The sequence below is a fragment of the Mucor mucedo genome, assembly GCF_025094135.1.
Source record: "Mucor mucedo strain NRRL 3635 chromosome Unknown EV154scaffold_8, whole genome shotgun sequence".
Classification (NCBI taxonomy): domain Eukaryota; kingdom Fungi; phylum Mucoromycota; class Mucoromycetes; order Mucorales; family Mucoraceae; genus Mucor; species Mucor mucedo.
This window is the reverse complement of record NW_026252292.1, coordinates 84489-102228: the sequence shown is the minus strand read 5'-3', so window position 1 is coordinate 102228 and position 17740 is coordinate 84489. Positions and strand designations below refer to the sequence as shown.

Sequence of the window (17740 nt, the reverse complement as noted above, 5' to 3'; positions counted from 1 at the left end):
CGCAGCCCTCTTTTTCTTTTTTTCTTTTTTTGGACGGCCATTACTATCCGTAATATAAAAGGTGATTCTAAATGGAACCGTAGTAAATTTCCGTTGGAGTGACCTTGTGTAGTACACTTGCGTCATCTGATCATTTACAATAAGCAAAAATGCTCATTGACAAGGCGAAATTAGAAAACACCTTGTAACACAACGCAAGAGCCTCTTTTTTTTTTCAGGCAACACAAGATGGCATATAAAAGGAGACAAATTCCGTACCTTTTTTTTTTTTTTTATTATCTTTCTCTTCTATATTTTTCAATTAACAATGACAGACTTTGCTAGAGATCCGATGGGCTTTAAACTCATGAGCGTAAGTATTTCAAAACCACTTAATTGAACCAGACATTAACATTTTTCTTTTTATTAGTGGAACAAACCCAAACCCGGAAAAGAACCTGAATCTCCTCCTCCTCCTCCTCCTCCCGCTCCCGCTCCACCTCCACCTCAGACTTACTATTACTATAATGCTTATCAACCATATTACCAACCTTGCTACCAACCTCCTCCTATCATGTATCAGCCTCCTATGTTTCACCAACAAGTACATCCTAGCTATTATGTCATGGTCCCTCCCCCTCCGGCAGCTCCGGAACCTCCCAAGAAAAAACCTCATGTGTGTGTGAACTGTAACGAAAAGAAGAAATGCAAGGCATGCATCAAGGCAGCTGAACCCAAGAAAGTTTTCGTCTGCAAACCCACTTTTAATAATCCCCGTACTTTGGCGAGATAAACTCAGTAAATCTTTGTTTTGACTTTCTTAACAAGATCAACAAACAAATGTTTTAGCCACAACGAGCTGCAGGGAGGCACTTGAACCTTATTATACATTATCATATACACACTATTATTTTAACTCCTTTCATATAGGTATTACCTATCTAGGTATCCCCCCTACCATTATACACACACACATGTTACATAATAAACAATTAGAATCCGTTCTTTTTTTTTGTGAAGAAAGAAAAACCTTTCAACTTTTTCATAATGTAGTATCATTTTAATATTATGTACAATCTGAGAATAACTCTTGTTGAATACCCACAATCTCTTCTCTAGCATGTGCTGTTTCATAGTCATCCGGGTTAATACTTACTGAAAAAATTAGTAACTAAGCCAATGGCCGATAAAATTATAAACGTGATATTAACGCGAATCCAAGTCGATGATACAGAGCTAATAATAGAAATGGGTTACTTTAAAAACCTTATCATTCATATTTTTATGCTTACGCTGACCAGACTGAACCGCAAATAGCCGGACAAAGAGCATTGCACTTGCACAGCCTTTTATAAATACAAAGAAAAAGACATCTCAGTTTATATGTGTTTATGCGTGTGTGTGTGTGTGTGTAAAAAACTCTATTCAACCAACAATTTAGAAATCTACTTACGGCACCCAGTGACTCAACGTGTGAATAAGCATTGTTGACAAGAGTTGTACATCCCGTAAACGAAATGGTAGGACAAATCATTTTGATGGTCTGGTCGAGATTAATAAACCGACCCAGACTCAACATATTGTATCAACCTGATCATGGAAGCCGAATATAACGTATAAGCTTCAAATAACACCTTGTGACACGTTAAAAATACCAGAGTAAAGAAGCCAATTTGGAATTGTTTGATCAAGCCATACTTTCTTGTCAACACTGGCAAAACAAACAATTGGAAACTGAGTGTCACAATGCCAGAAAATACAAGCGCCGTTTAAAGTTCGTTAGTTGAGCATTTTTTGGCGGTTTGAACATAACGTGGGTAGCTCCGCTTTAAAGGAATAAAAAAATAAGCAGAAGATATTACAATTGAACTTGAATTTTTCCCAATTTTTTACCATATCGGTCAATTTCTTACCATATCCGTCAATTTATTTCCTTTCTAAACAGCTTATTGGATATCCGCTGCACTTTACTTTTTTTTTTTCGATAGTGCTCTGCGTATAAACTGTCATTTCACATGGCACAAAGCACTCTATTGTTCATTTTTATAGAAAATTATTAAACTATGAACTTCATCTTTTATAAAAAAAAACTTTGGATGCTCTCCGACCATTTAGCAGGTCCAGAAGTAATACATCTAAATTGATATGTTTTTTAGATTAAACGTAGTGATAAGAACAATAACTCATAAGCCCAACATAGGACTACATGTTTACTAGACCAGCAATCAAATACTGTTTATTAAAAAGAGAAGTAATAAAAAAGGAAAGTAAAAAATAATTGGTACCTGAAGGATTTTCTTTTTTTTTCTATTTTTTTTTTTTTTTTTCAGTTTCAGACAATCTTCCAATGTCAAAAAGTATAAATAGGATGCTGAAGTAAGCAAGCTTTTCTAGAAACACCTTTTCATTTTTTTTTTCCGTTTTAGCCCATACATGTAAGTATCTTAATATATATAACAGTGTATTTGGTATCTTTTACTAAAACGGTCTTTATAATAGCTTCAACAACCACGTATGACTCAGTCCACTGGAGTTGGTCGTGGACGTCCTAAAGGCAGTAAAAATAAGCAAAATAAGGTTTCTGATAGCTCTCAGTCTCGTTTAAGTTTTTTCTCAAACAGTATTAGAGCTCCTAATTCTGCTGTTACTGAAGAGGACACGGAAAAGGAAATTTCGGTTGATATCTCTCTCTCGTCCGTCACAGATGAACCACAACAGCGCAATAGTAATGCTGCTGACCAATTAACAGTCCTTGAGGTATGTAAACCTTATATCATTATTTGCTTTGTTGAGCCTTACTAACTTTAGCACTAGGATTTCTTATCGAATGAAAGAGCCATGGATGATTTTTTGGATAATGGTGATCCGGATAACGATGATGACGATAGCGTCAACCTATCTGATGATCCTAATGTATCTGTTGATGAGCCTGAGGAAGCTGAAGATGTTGACAAAGGCAGTTTCATTGACAGGTACTTGGGTGAAATCCAGACCGAACTGACACGAAAACGAGGCGAATGGCCTAAATGTTACAAGGAAGGGACTCTTTGGTATGAGTCCAAGTTACCATCATTTGCTTTGAGAAAACAGCTATCGCCTGAAGAGCTGTATAAACCCAGAGTATGCATTTGGCTTCCACATCTTCTTGCACTTTCGAGCCTTAAATGCCCAAAGTGTAATGAGGATTTAAGTGCTGATGGTTATACCAAAGATCCCAAGGCCCGTAGGATTATTGACTTTGATGAGTAAGTATCTTATCGTAGATATAAACTAGTTAGTTCACAAATGCTGACGTTATTTTAACTATGTGTAGCTGTTTCTACTTGATGACTTGCAACTATCGGTGCAGCAATAGAGTTAGTAAACATTCATTCAAAGGATATAATAAGGGAATCATAAAGCAGCTTAATGTTTTCCTTCAACACGAGTTTCCTGCTGTCTTGACTCATAGATTAGGCTTATCGGTCAAGCTTTTCAATTTTATAAGACCTGCATTGCAAAATTCGAGTGGACCTTCTCGTATCAGCAAACTTCTACGAGAAATGCATACATTACGACATGATGTATTGCAACGTCAGTATCTTGATGCCGCTCTTTATCGTAAAAAAAATCCAACAATTGATTTTTTTGCGTCAAATAAAAAGGTGGAAGACTTTTCAAGATTTGATGACAAGTCCAAATATGCGGGTCATTTTCCGTCTGCTGGTTATCTCAGCTATGTATATACTAGTAGTATGCGGCTCTACAAGCACTACATGGATAAACAAATGGCTGTGTTGCCAGCAGAAATATTGAAAGGCGATCATTCTTTCAAGCTTCCTAAGAAAATTGGAAAAATGAATTCTGTATCTGTATTCAATGCTGTGTACACTGTCTGTAATGAATACGAGGAAATCTGTATGATGTACCTGACAGCGACAAAGGCTTTATCCCACCTGGTACAACCTTTCGAGCAATTTTACAAGTCTCGTTCCTTATATGGAAATCCAAAGCCCAAGATATTCTTTACAGACAATCCATTGGGTGATAAATCATTTTTGGAAAAGACAATCCCTTCGTTACTTTGTGGTACGTCTTCTGAAGTGACTTCTCCGATCCCTTGTTCTCCTCCTGTGCCTGATATCGAGTTACCGGATCATATAGCTGTTCATGTTGTATCATCGTCCACTGATATAAACAGAATCAGCAGTACAATTCTCTCTGATGTTAGTATAGGTGAAGACGGCACTGGTGCACCCATTTACATCGGTTTTGATACAGAATGGCCTGTCTCTTCGGTTGGTGCTTCAACAAGAAAGCCTGTAGCTGTTATACAAATAGCCTATAATGACTGTGTATACATCATGCAGCTTTTCAGGTTTAAGAATAGCACCCTCCCGGCTCAGCTGATAACTCTTTTGGAAAGTGACCTCGTTATTAAACTTGGAAAAAATGTTAAGACTGATCTGAAGTATTTGATGAAAGATTACATCAAAGACTACAATGAAACTACCTCTGTTGAAAAGCAGTTCAAAGGTGGGCTGGATCTGGCTCACTTTTGCAAGAGTCGTGGTATCGTGAAAAGTGCTCAAGCCGGTTTAGCTAAACTTTGTGAAACCGTGCTTGCTAAGTCCTTACCTAAGCCTGAAAACGATAGAATAGGTGAACACTGGTCCAACGTCACCTTGACCACGTCTCATATCAAATATGCTGCTCTTGATGCATGGGTGGGTCTTGCTATTTTTCAAAAGCTCAAAAACGAACAAGTCATTAACGTGGAAATACAAACTGCAATCCCTGGCCTTTTTGTAAACGTTTTTCCCTCGTTTTCCTTGGTACCCTCTGCTTTTGGTCAAGTTGTTGATGATAATTTAAGGCTCCAGCATCTTAATTCGAATGGAATCCAAGCCAGAGACGATATCACTGTTGTTAATGTTTTATCAGTAAAGGCATCTGGTCTAATTACAACATTGTATAAAGACTCACTTGGAATGTTCAAATTTCTTAAAGATTTTGGTCCTACTCCTTTTTTGGTGGCTCTCGAAACCTCGTACCTGCGCACTGCTAAGGTTCCAACTGGTGATACTGCAGAAGAATCTGAAGTTGTTGTTGACACTACAGCACCCATTAATGTCGTTGTTGAAAGTACTAGCAACGAATACAGCGATGATGATGTTGATGACGACGGTGGTCCTGACTACGGCTTTGAATATGCTGGTAATACATCTGTTGTTATACCTGGCGATTCATCTTTTTTTGGTGGCACTTTGCCAGTCGAATCTAACACCGATAGCACCAATACAGATGGCAATGCTCCTACCAGTAGAATTTTAAAGGATCTGTTTCATTTAATTGATTCAATTCCTATCAATTTGAAGCATGGTATGGCAAAAGAATTTGTCAGAAGATTGCGTGATGTTCTCTTTGTCCTGGATGAGAACGACAAATCTCTCGTGGTTAAATTCCTGGAAAGCCAAAATAAAACTTGGGAAGAAGAACTCTTGAGAAATCCCGAGTGGCTTCTTAAACGTGTTCGGCGTTATGTTCCACCGCCTAATGTTTTGCATCCTCGAGTCACTGAACTGTTCGATCTCTTCGGTGATTCCATTTGCTCTAATTCAGGTGCAAAGTTGTTCGACAAGCACTGTCAAAAGAAAGCCAAGTTGGCTCTACAAACGATCAAGGATGGATATGTCTCAGATCCCGTAGATGTTCCCTTGTACTATCTTTTACGTGTAGATAGTCATGGACTACCTGTCTATAGGTGTGCTCGTGGTACAAACAGTCTTGAAGGTGGTGTTCATATGAACATCATTCGAAAATTCGGTTGTTACAACGCTGGTCCCGATTTGACCGATTGTGCTTTAGCCGATTATCGACTTCGCCATAATACTGATGTAAGTAGACAATGTTTTTCAATTCATTCATAAAAATTTTATTATTAACTGTATTTTTAGGTTGGCTCTCACAACAGATTTGGTGTTGTTCATAAAGGTCACTACTCTCCTTGGTTAAGCCAGTCAATTAATGTGTTGCGTAGACAGCTGGATTTGCCACCATTGTTAAATTACCACACGGCCTTTGGTAATTTATCTGACCTTGCCCCTTCTGGTCAAACGTTTGGCATTGTTCCTTTAGATCCTAAATCTTTAACAGATTTTGGTATGAGAGGAAATGTACAGTCTGATACGGCTTTATTCGCTCTAAATCATGAAAGTGATATTTCGTTGCCACCAATCAAGCTTATTAAACTGTACAAGAACCAGTATGAATGTCTTGCAATCCTACAATGCACTTTGTATGCTATCGTCCCAGTGCATACAAAAAAGGAGATGCAATTGTTTGATGAAATTATTCGTCAAAATCCAAAGATGGGCCTGAGCAAACATCAAGACTGGATAAAGTTTGCTCAAATGTGGTCCCCTTTTGCGAATGGTGTTGATGTGTTCTACAAGTCCCCAGAACACCTTAGACAATATAGTAACATTCTCAAAGACAGGACCCATTATTACAACAGCATAATTAAGAACAGTAACTTAGTTGCAAAGGCCCGAGAACTCGTACAGGTATCTAATTCGGAATCTCAGCCTTTAAATATTCCTGATCCTGTTCCTTTGGATAATTTTTATAATTTACAATCAAACATTGCGCAACCATTAATCCAAGAAACTCAAACGGTGTCTTCGGTGTCTATTGTTCCCCCTGTTAATTCGTATAACTACCCCATAACTGCCCCACCAACTGTAGTTTACAATAATACAAACAGTATACAATGGTCTAATCCACCTCCGCCTTTGAGGTATTACCATCCGGAACAATATTTCTCTGGTTATGTTAATCAGACTGGTTATGTTAATCAGACTGGTTACGTTAATCATATGCAGCCTAATCCACTACCCTGTTACAATTCTGGTAATGGCGCTGTGTTTCCTATTGATAATACGGTGTTAGTTAATAGCAGCAAAAGAACTTATGCTAATAATAACACTGCTATCAATACACCGGAGACAGTTTTTTCTGCAGTTGATTTGGAATCAAGCAATAGCAGTACTTGGTCAACTCAAAGATTTGATTATCTTGCTCCGAGAACCCCAAGAAAAAAATATACATCAACTAAAAGACAAAAGAAATAAAGTACTATGTCTGTTTGTAATAAATTATGTTTATAGTAAATATTGTACAGTTTAGATTTGATGTCAAGTAGGGTATTTTTTCTAGAAAAAAAAAAAACTAAAAAGTGACACAAATTTTGTCGGAGCGCGCCTGCGGCGCACTCCAATTAAATTTGAAATTTATTCGGACCACCCCGTGGTATGTATATACGGCCTTTTTTGGCGGTTTGAACATAACGTGGGTAGCTCCGCTTTAAAGGAATAAAAAAATAAGCAGAAGATATTACAATTGAACTTGAATTTTTCCCAATTTTTTACCATATCGGTCAATTTCTTACCATATCCGTCAATTTATTTCCTTTCTAAACAGCTTATTGGATATCCGCTGCACTTTACTTTTTTTTTTTCGATAGTGCTCTGCGTATAAACTGTCATTTCACATGGCACAAAGCACTCTATTGTTCATTTTTATAGAAAATTATTAAACTATGAACTTCATCTTTTATAAAAAAAAACTTTGGATGCTCTCCGACCATTTAGCAGGTCCAGAAGTAATACATCTAAATTGATATGTTTTTTAGATTAAACGTAGTGATAAGAACAATAACTCATAAGCCCAACATAGGACTACATGTTTACTAGACCAGCAATCAAATACTGTTTATTTAAAAGAGAAGTAATAAAAAAGGAAAGTAAAAAATAATTGGTACCTGAAGGATTTTCTTTTTTTTTCTATTTTTTTTTTTTTTTTTTCAGTTTCAGACAATCTTCCAATGTCAAAAAGTATAAATAGGATGCTGAAGTAAGCAAGCTTTTCTAGAAACACCTTTTCATTTTTTTTTCCGTTTTAGCCCATACATGTAAGTATCTTAATATATATAACAGTGTATTTGGTATCTTTTACTAAAACGGTCTTTATAATAGCTTCAACAACCACGTATGACTCAGTCCACTGGAGTTGGTCGTGGACGTCCTAAAGGCAGTAAAAATAAGCAAAATAAGGTTTCTGATAGCTCTCAGTCTCGTTTAAGTTTTTTCTCAAACAGTATTAGAGCTCCTAATTCTGCTGTTACTGAAGAGGACACGGAAAAGGAAATTTCGGTTGATATCTCTCTCTCGTCCGTCACAGATGAACCACACCAGCGCAATAGTAATGCTGCTGACCAATTAACAGTCCTTGAGGTATGTAAACCTTATATCATTATTTGCTTTGTTGAGCCTTACTAACTTTAGCACTAGGATTTCTTATCGAATGAAAGAGCCATGGATGATTTTTTGGATAATGGTGATCCGGATAACGATGATGACGATAGCGTCAATCTATCTGATGATCCTAATGTATCTGTTGATGAGCCTGAGGAAGCTGAAGATGTTGACAAAGGCAGTTTCATTGACAGGTACTTGGGTGAAATCCAGACCGAACTGACACGAAAACGAGGCGAATGGCCTAAATGTTACAAGGAAGGGACTCTTTGGTATGAGTCCAAGTTACCATCATTTGCTTTGAGAAAACAGCTATCGCCTGAAGAGCTGTATAAACCCAGAGTATGCATTTGGCTTCCACATCTTCTTGCACTTTCGAGCCTTAAATGCCCAAAGTGTAATGATAATTTAAGTGCTGATGGTTATACCAAAGATCCCAAGGCCCGTAGGATTATTGACTTTGATGAGTAAGTATCTTATCGTAGATATAAACTAGTTAGTTCACAAATGCTGACGTTCTTTTAACTATGTGTAGCTGTTTCTACTTGATGACTTGCAACTATCGGTGCAGCAATAGAGTTAGTAAACATTCATTCAAAGGATATAATAAGGGAATCATAAAGCAGCTTAATGTTTTCCTTCAACACGAGTTTCCTGCTGTCTTGACTCATAGATTAGGCTTATCGGTCAAGCTTTTCAATTTTATAAGACCTGCATTGCAAAATTCGAGTGGACCTTCTCGTATCAGCAAACTTCTACGAGAAATGCATACATTACGACATGATGTATTGCAACGTCAGTATCTTGATGCCGCTCTTTATCGTAAAAAAAATCCAACAATTGATTTTTTTGCGTCAAATAAAAAGGTGGAAGACTTTTCAAGATTTGATGACAAGTCCAAATATGCGGGTCATTTTCCGTCTGCTGGTTATCTCAGCTATGTATATACTAGTAGTATGCGGCTCTACAAGCACTACATGGATAAACAAATGGCTGTGTTGCCAGCAGAAATATTGAAAGGCGATCATTCTTTCAAGCTTCCTAAGAAAATTGGAAAAATGAATTCTGTATCTGTATTCAACTGCTGTGTACACTGTCTGTAATGAATACGAGGAAATCTGTATGATGTACCTGACAGCGACAAAGGCTTTATCCCACCTGGTACAACCTTTCGAGCAATTTTACAAGTCTCGTTCCTTATATGGAAATCCAAAGCCCAAGATATTCTTTACAGACAATCCATTGGGTGATAAATCATTTTTGGAAAAGACAATCCCTTCGTTACTTTGTGGTACGTCTTCTGAAGTGACTTCTCCGATCCCTTGTTCTCCTCCTGTGCCTGATATCGAGTTACCGGATCATATAGCTGTTCATGTTGTATCATCGTCCACTGATATAAACAGAATCAGCAGTACAATTCTCTCTGATGTTAGTATAGGTGAAGACGGCACTGGTGCACCCATTTACATCGGTTTTGATACAGAATGTCCTGTCTCTTCGGTTGGTGCTTCAACAAGAAAGCCTGTAGCTGTTATACAAATAGCCTATAATGACTGTGTATACATCATGCAGCTTTTCAGGTTTAAGAATAGCACCCTCCCGGCTCAGCTGATAACTCTTTTGGAAAGTGACCTCGTTATTAAACTTGGAAAAAATGTTAAGACTGATCTGAAGTATTTGATGAAAGATTACATCAAAGACTACAATGAAACTACCTCTGTTGAAAAGCAGTTCAAAGGTGGGCTGGATCTGGCTCACTTTTGCAAGAGTCGTGGTATCGTGAAAAGTGCTCAAGCCGGTTTAGCTAAACTTTGTGAAACCGTGCTTGCTAAGTCCTTACCTAAGCCTGAAAACGATAGAATAGGTGAACACTGGTCCAACGTCACCTTGACCACGTCTCATATCAAATATGCTGCTCTTGATGCATGGGTGGGTCTTGCTATTTTTCAAAAGCTCAAAAACGAACAAGTCATTAACGTGGAAATACAAACTGCAATCCCTGGCCTTTTTGTAAACGTTTTTCCCTCGTTTTCCTTGGTACCCTCTGCTTTTGGTCAAGTTGTTGATGATAATTTAAGGCTCCAGCATCTTAATTCGAATGGAATCCAAGCCAGAGACGATATCACTGTTGTTAATGTTTTATCAGTAAAGGCATCTGGTCTAATTACAACATTGTATAAAGACTCACTTGGAATGTTCAAATTTCTTAAAGATTTTGGTCCTACTCCTTTTTTGGTGGCTCTCGAAACCTCGTACCTGCGCACTGCTAAGGTTCCAACTGGTGATACTGCAGAAGAATCTGAAGTTGTTGTTGACACTACAGCACCCATTAATGTCGTTGTTGAAAGTACTAGCAACGAATACAGCGATGATGATGTTGATGACGACGGTGGTCCTGACTACGGCTTTGAATATGCTGGTAATACATCTGTTGTTATACCTGGCGATTCATCTTTTTTTGGTGGCACTTTGCCAGTCGAATCTAACACCGATAGCACCAATACAGATGGCAATGCTCCTACCAGTAGAATTTTAAAGGATCTGTTTCATTTAATTGATTCAATTCCTATCAATTTGAAGCATGGTATGGCAAAAGAATTTGTCAGAAGATTGCGTGATGTTCTCTTTGTCCTGGATGAGAACGACAAATCTCTCGTGGTTAAATTCCTGGAAAGCCAAAATAAAACTTGGGAAGAAGAACTCTTGAGAAATCCCGAGTGGCTTCTTAAACGTGTTCGGCGTTATGTTCCACCGCCTAATGTTTTGCATCCTCGAGTCACTGAACTGTTCGATCTCTTCGGTGATTCCATTTGCTCTAATTCAGGTGCAAAGTTGTTCGACAAGCACTGTCAAAAGAAAGCCAAGTTGGCTCTACAAACGATCAAGGATGGATATGTCTCAGATCCCGTAGATGTTCCCTTGTACTATCTTTTACGTGTAGATAGTCATGGACTACCTGTCTATAGGTGTGCTCGTGGTACAAACAGTCTTGAAGGTGGTGTTCATATGAACATCATTCGAAAATTCGGTTGTTACAACGCTGGTCCCGATTTGACCGATTGTGCTTTAGCCGATTATCGACTTCGCCATAATACTGATGTAAGTAGACAATGTTTTTCAATTCATTCATAAAATTTTATTATTAACTGTATTTTTAGGTTGGCTCTCACAACAGATTTGGTGTTGTTCATAAAGGTCACTACTCTCCTTGGTTAAGCCAGTCAATTAATGTGTTGCGTAGACAGCTGGATTTGCCACCATTGTTAAATTACCACACGGCCTTTGGTAATTTATCTGACCTTGCCCCTTCTGGTCAAACGTTTGGCATTGTTCCTTTAGATCCTAAATCTTTAACAGATTTTGGTATGAGAGGAAATGTACAGTCTGATACGGCTTTATTCGCTCTAAATCATGAAAGTGATATTTCGTTGCCACCAATCAAGCTTATTAAACTGTACAAGAACCAGTATGAATGTCTTGCAATCCTACAATGCACTTTGTATGCTATCGTCCCAGTGCATACAAAAAAGGAGATGCAATTGTTTGATGAAATTATTCGTCAAAATCCAAAGATGGGCCTGAGCAAACATCAAGACTGGATAAAGTTTGCTCAAATGTGGTCCCCTTTTGCGAATGGTGTTGATGTGTTCTACAAGTCCCCAGAACACCTTAGACAATATAGTAACATTCTCAAAGACAGGACCCATTATTACAACAGCATAATTAAGAACAGTAACTTAGTTGCAAAGGCCCGAGAACTCGTACAGGTATCTAATTCGGAATCTCAGCCTTTAAATATTCCTGATCCTGTTCCTTTGGATAATTTTTATAATTTACAATCAAACATTGCGCAACCATTAATCCAAGAAACTCAAACGGTGTCTTCGGTGTCTATTGTTCCCCCTGTTAATTCGTATAACTACCCCATAACTGCCCCACCAACTGTAGTTTACAATAATACAAACAGTATACAATGGTCTAATCCACCTCCGCCTTTGAGGTATTACCATCCGGAACAATATTTCTCTGGTTATGTTAATCAGACTGGTTATGTTAATCAGACTGGTTACGTTAATCATATGCAGCCTAATCCACTACCCTGTTACAATTCTGGTAATGGCGCTGTGTTTCCTATTGATAATACGGTGTTAGTTAATAGCAGCAAAAGAACTTATGCTAATAATAACACTGCTATCAATACACCGGAGACAGTTTTTTCTGCAGTTGATTTGGAATCAAGCAATAGCAGTACTTGGTCAACTCAAAGATTTGATTATCTTGCTCCGAGAACCCCAAGAAAAAAATATACATCAACTAAAAGACAAAAGAAATAAAGTACTATGTCTGTTTGTAATAAATTATGTTTATAGTAAATATTGTACAGTTTAGATTTGATGTCAAGTAGGGTATTTTTTCTAGAAAAAAAAAAAACTAAAAAGTGACACAAATTTTGTCGGAGCGCGCCTGCGGCGCACTCCAATTAAATTTGAAATTTATTCGGACCACCCCGTGGTATGTATATACGGCCAGCATTTTGGCATTGATGCTTATAAACTAATTCACCTGCGTTGTGAGTGGTTAATACAATGAGATTAAGCCACATGCTATAAATTTCAATGAGAAATATGTAATTAAGCATAATTTCTGGTACAAAAGTTTTAAAAGCAGTGTTATATAAAAGGACTCAACATATGCTTTTCTTCGTTTCAATCAAATTCTTTTTATCAATAAATAATTGAGCTGGAGAGTGCAAAACATAAGATGATCTGTCCGACGTAACGTCCACCAATTTCTTCAAGTGCGAGTTTTTCAACTCGCACCGTCTACATGTAAACAATTGCTTTGTATATCCCCAAGTTGTATTACCTGACAAATTCAAGGAAAAATAACAGTAAAACTTATCGGTCCCCCCACTTTCTTTTTCGTTACAATTTAAACAAAGGTCCCTGTCCAACCTACTGAAAATAGATATATGCAAATAATGGTAATCTGCCTAAGTAGTAAAGGATGTATCGCTATCCGAGCCATATTTTACAATATAGTGCTGTGGATCAAAAAGAAAACAAAAGGACGTAAACAATTGGTCTTTAAACCTAATCTAAATCTCTTTCGGCCACCTAATGGTCAATATTATACAGACAAAAAAAAAGTTTATTGATGTCGTGCTGCAGCCTTTTCTTTAGCCTTAGCAACAAGAGGGACTAACTGGTCCTTTTCCGCAAGATTTCTTAAAAGGTTGTAGATGATGGGTATAAAATTATGTTTTCTCAACACATTCTCTCTCTATAGTATAAATATCATCTTTAGTAAAACTCTAAATAATAATTGGGGACTCTCATGTAAACTTACATGCCATCTGGCTCTTTTTTCCTTTTCTAAATGAAGCTTGTGTTCCAATAAACTACGTTGTTGATTCAATTCATTTCTCTGGTCTACCGCATCTTCACCCAGCGATAAAAGTAATCCGTCTAATTCTTCGATCTCTTCTTCGTATAATTCAAGTCTATCCTTTGTCAAAGCCATCAAACTAAAATGTAATTCAGAGGCTCCATATCCTTGCATACGGCGTTGAATAGCTTCATTGGCTTGGTTAATCCAGTTATTTTCATCACAGGGTCCCAGATTAATAGGGCCTCGGCTTAACCCATCCAATTCGTAAAGAGCTCCGTGAATAGGTGTATAAGCAATAAAATGATAAACATCTTGATCTTTACCAGCATTAGGATCCACAATTTCGTTTACAAATGGGTCTGATCTGGCAAAACTATTATGCACAGTACGAATTAATTCACTGTTGGAGATCGCCAAACCTTTCATCTAAGAATAATACAAATTAAGTAATCATCATCATTCTATGGAGAAAAAAAAAACATACGTCAGGTGGAAAATCAGCTGTAAACTCTTTAAAGTTTTTCAACTCTTGCCCAATTTCAATATCATTTCTGTTTAATAAAATGGATAAAATGGCTTGCGTAGCACATGCATTGTTAATCACTTGATTGGCAAAAAAGACATGTTCAGCATTGGTGTCAACAGGTGGTGGTGGGGTTGCTTGATTCTTCTTGTTTTGCCACTTGAATAAAAAGATCAGGCCATACATGGGACTATTCCAGACAATGTATTAACAAACATGTCTCTTTTATTTGTTAAAGCTACACATTACCTCAACTCTTGTAAGGTCGATTCGTCTAAACTGTATACCTCTTCAACCTGAACTCCTTGACACCCCATACCTGCAATCAATTCGGTGAATACACCTTAGTTACGAACGTAACATTTTTGTTAGTAACAGCGATTAGGAAAAAACCAAAATGAAGCCTGAGGCATTCTTACCTGGATCACTTTCGATCGTACACCACATTTCTTCTGCCATTTTTTAGAATTATTTTTTAAAATAAAAAGAAAACCCTAAATTACGTGTACAGTGGCCCACGGCATCGTTTTGCGCGTTTTCAAAAATAAAATTGGGAAAATGCGCTCGGGTCAGAGATAATCTGTTGGGACGTAAAAGGGTATTACAATTTCTCAGCTATTACAACGAAATATCTCGCCATGTACGATTTATTTTTTAACAAGATGATTTCTTCAACCGTTCTTCATATAAAACTGGATAATGTTCCTAATAAAAACCTAGTGAACCAAAACCAAACTGCAATAAAAGTGAATATTAACGATTTAACTATATTTTCTGATCATTGCAATTTTTCATTTATCTTAATGGGGTAACTCAAAAACCCTGTTTGTAGGATGAGATTTAAGTTTGTTTTGTTATGAAGAAAGCTTTTAGCGAAGAAGCGCATATTACTTTTTAGTTAGTGAATCCTAGCTTTGAAAATGCGGTAATTCTGTAAGCATAAGAGCGTGACAATTGTATAATATTGCGATCTTGCTTTTAAAGGATAAGTGGGTGGAGACATTGCTCAAATTACCTCATAATAGCTACCAGTCAAATTCACATATAATTGAAAGATGCTACTAGTTGTAGACAATTGCGAAGGCGATGACTTGTTTCAATGACAATCGATAAAGGAGATACAACTGACCTGTCTAATAAAATTTAATTTAATATAGAATACCCATCCCTGACTATTGTCAATATGTCTTTGGAAGGATATCTTGTTCTAGAGGGGAGACCGTATACGACAGTAAAAGTTTTGCATGATTTTTAACAAACGATGATGTTCAAAAAATGTGCAAAAATAAAATAAAAAAATCGATGGTTTGCACGTCCAAGAGAAAAAAAAAAGCTGTGTCTAAACATTTTATCCTCTTTTTAACTATTCATCTCCACACATCATGGTAATGCTCTTGCAGGACTTTTTTTAATATATGAGAGATGAAGCTGACTGTTTCCTTTCTTTAGTCTGCTATTTTCAATTTCCAGTCTTTACTTTTAGTAATTTTACTATTAATCTGTACATGTACATACGTTCGAGCACAAGCACCATCTTTGTTGGATAGAAAGAAGACAGGGTAAGCGATGGGTCAATGAATAATAATAAGAAGGTCATCGATTTAACGATTAACATTTAGTGTCCTTGGATTATTCTGGAAAGCAGCACGCGTAGGAGAACGATTAAGTCCTTACGTTTCTCTTGCTTGTATCATTATGGGAGTTTCATTAATGAAGTCATAATAATAAAAAAATTTATTATTGTTTGAAAGAAAGACATGTAAATAATGGAGAGATGTGTACAAAATGATATATAAAAGAAAAAAAAAGAAAGAAAGAAAAAGAGTTATTCGATTGGGTAGTGTTTGTTCAAAACCTTTTGGAGTTCCTTGTCATGGTCTTCATCTGTACACACAGCCTTTTTCTTCATCTCGTCACACAATAAATCCATATCGACCTCATCAAATCTTGGATGCTCGGAAACCTTGTCCCAAGTCTTGGAGATATTATTAATGTATTTTGTACCTTCTTCATCTTTCGGTAATTGTATTGATTCAGTATCAAGGATATCATTAGCCAAGGGATAGAAAAAGTCAAACTCGGAGGGATCAGTTGCAAATGTTAAACGATGTTGGTTCAACATATCATTCAGTTGGCCCGTGTAATCATTATTAAAGCCCAACAACTCAGAGTGATCAAGTAAAGCATGCGATGGTAAGACAGAAGTATCCAAGCCCAATATATCATCAATACTAATTGGTTGGTGTTGTGTCTCTGGTGTTGAATTGGAAGAAGCAGAACTACTGAAATAGGCCGGTTCATTGGAAGATCGGATCAGTTTCGAAGGTCGCTTGGTGTCACTGGCGGCTGAATTGGTCGATAACGGGTTCTCAAAAGAAGTAGATGAACCAAGTAATGCTGCATTCTCATTTTGTAACCTGGCAATCATATCTTTCAGTTGCTCATTTTCTACAGCAAGCGCTGAATCCTTTTCCATGTTCAAATTTTCCAGTTCTTTGACTCGGTCTTCTAAAATACGCACATGGTTCTCTTTGCGTTCTCTGAAAGCTCTTTGGGCAGCTCTGTTTTGTGCCTTTCTCTTTGATTTAGGGTTATCTGACTATATAAATACAGGAAAGCTTTAATTTATTTATTTATTTCTATATTAAATTCACAAACACTTACGTCTTCTTCATCACTTGTAACTGGTTTTCTTCCCACTCTTCTGGGTCCCTCCGTTTCATCTACGTTCAGATAAGTAAGTAATACTTTCTTTTATATTTTTGATACACGATGCTATCTACCTCTAGGGGGACTGGGGGAGCTACTAGCACTACTAACAGAGTCGTATTTACGCTTATCGGTGGTATCAATGGGTGCAGCCCCATTTTTGTTATTTGCGTTTGATAAAAGAGCCATCAAAAGCATAGTTTGAGCTTCAGGATTATCTTTTAAGAAAGATACATCAGGGTTCTTACCCTGACTAGCAATTTTGGATACAATCTCTGCTAAGGTGGTAGCCATAATTTTTTTTTTTGCTTTTTTTTATATTTGAAGGTTTCAATAAGAAAAAAAAAGAAGGATGATTTGCGGGGTGGGAATCTCCAGTCTCTTCAAATGGGCAGAATTACAAATCGAAATAACGAGTCACTATATTTCTGAAAAAGGGGAAAACTGTAGATAAGCACATGACATACCGTATTCGACTCAAAAAGCATCCAATCAAGCATCTAAAAAGACTCAACTCCATATCACCAGTTCTTATTTTCTTAAATTTACCCCACGTGTATTTTCTGCCCCAAAGACGATCGCATCAAACTATTCGTTCCGGTTGACAAATTAAGGTTCATTCAACAAGCAAAATATAAAACTCGCCGTCCAATAACCTATTCCGTTACACAGTAAAATCCATAATGCTCTTCACATTAGAAAATTTATGTATGTGTAATATCTGAGTAATTAATGTCAATTAGAGTTAGTTATTGCCTTCTTTAATTCGTCAATTTAAATACTCCATGCTGCTTTAACGGACAGGAACAGTCACAATGTTCAAAAATATACTTGTAGCTGTTAT

The 17740-nt window shown here is 37.0% G+C and overlaps 4 protein-coding genes across 4 annotated transcripts; 2 read left to right on the top strand and 2 right to left on the bottom strand.

The window, feature by feature from the left end:
- Positions 1 to 229: 229 nt before the first annotated feature.
- Positions 230 to 12607, top strand: EV154DRAFT_598797 (uncharacterized protein; the record flags this gene model as incomplete). The annotated part of the gene is made up of 13 exons (XM_051607072.1): positions 230 to 352; positions 410 to 721; positions 2406 to 2414; positions 2479 to 2736; positions 2794 to 3224; positions 3293 to 5855; positions 5916 to 6968; positions 7922 to 7930; positions 7995 to 8252; positions 8310 to 8740; positions 8809 to 9361; positions 9420 to 11372; positions 11432 to 12607. Exons 1-13 carry the CDS (start codon positions 308 to 310, stop codon positions 12605 to 12607), a joined length of 9051 nt encoding a protein of 3016 aa, XP_051462245.1. The 5' UTR covers positions 230 to 307.
- Positions 12608 to 13403: 796 nt separating this feature from the next.
- EV154DRAFT_493891 (ubiquitin carboxyl-terminal hydrolase) lies at positions 13404 to 15040 on the bottom strand. The gene is made up of 5 exons (XM_051599844.1): positions 14607 to 15040; positions 14437 to 14530; positions 14149 to 14377; positions 13623 to 14090; positions 13404 to 13556 (listed from the first exon to the last, which is right to left on the bottom strand). The coding sequence occupies exons 1-5, from the start codon at positions 14644 to 14646 to the stop codon at positions 13425 to 13427; spliced, it is 963 nt and encodes a 320-aa protein (XP_051462244.1). The 5' UTR covers positions 14647 to 15040; the 3' UTR covers positions 13404 to 13424.
- Positions 15041 to 15094: 54 nt separating this feature from the next.
- On the top strand, positions 15095 to 15909 carry EV154DRAFT_457002 (transmembrane protein 167 precursor; the record flags this gene model as incomplete). Its single annotated transcript, XM_051597389.1, has 3 exons — positions 15095 to 15572; positions 15637 to 15746; positions 15807 to 15909. Exons 1-3 carry the CDS (start codon positions 15570 to 15572, stop codon positions 15907 to 15909), a joined length of 216 nt encoding a protein of 71 aa, XP_051462243.1. The 5' UTR covers positions 15095 to 15569.
- A 103-nt stretch (positions 15910 to 16012) lies between these two features.
- EV154DRAFT_476919 (uncharacterized protein) lies at positions 16013 to 17190 on the bottom strand (the record flags this gene model as incomplete). Its single annotated transcript, XM_051598069.1, has 3 exons — positions 16013 to 16786; positions 16852 to 16910; positions 16971 to 17190. The coding sequence occupies 3 exons, from the start codon at positions 17188 to 17190 to the stop codon at positions 16013 to 16015; spliced, it is 1053 nt and encodes a 350-aa protein (XP_051462242.1).
- Positions 17191 to 17740: the final 550 nt, after the last annotated feature.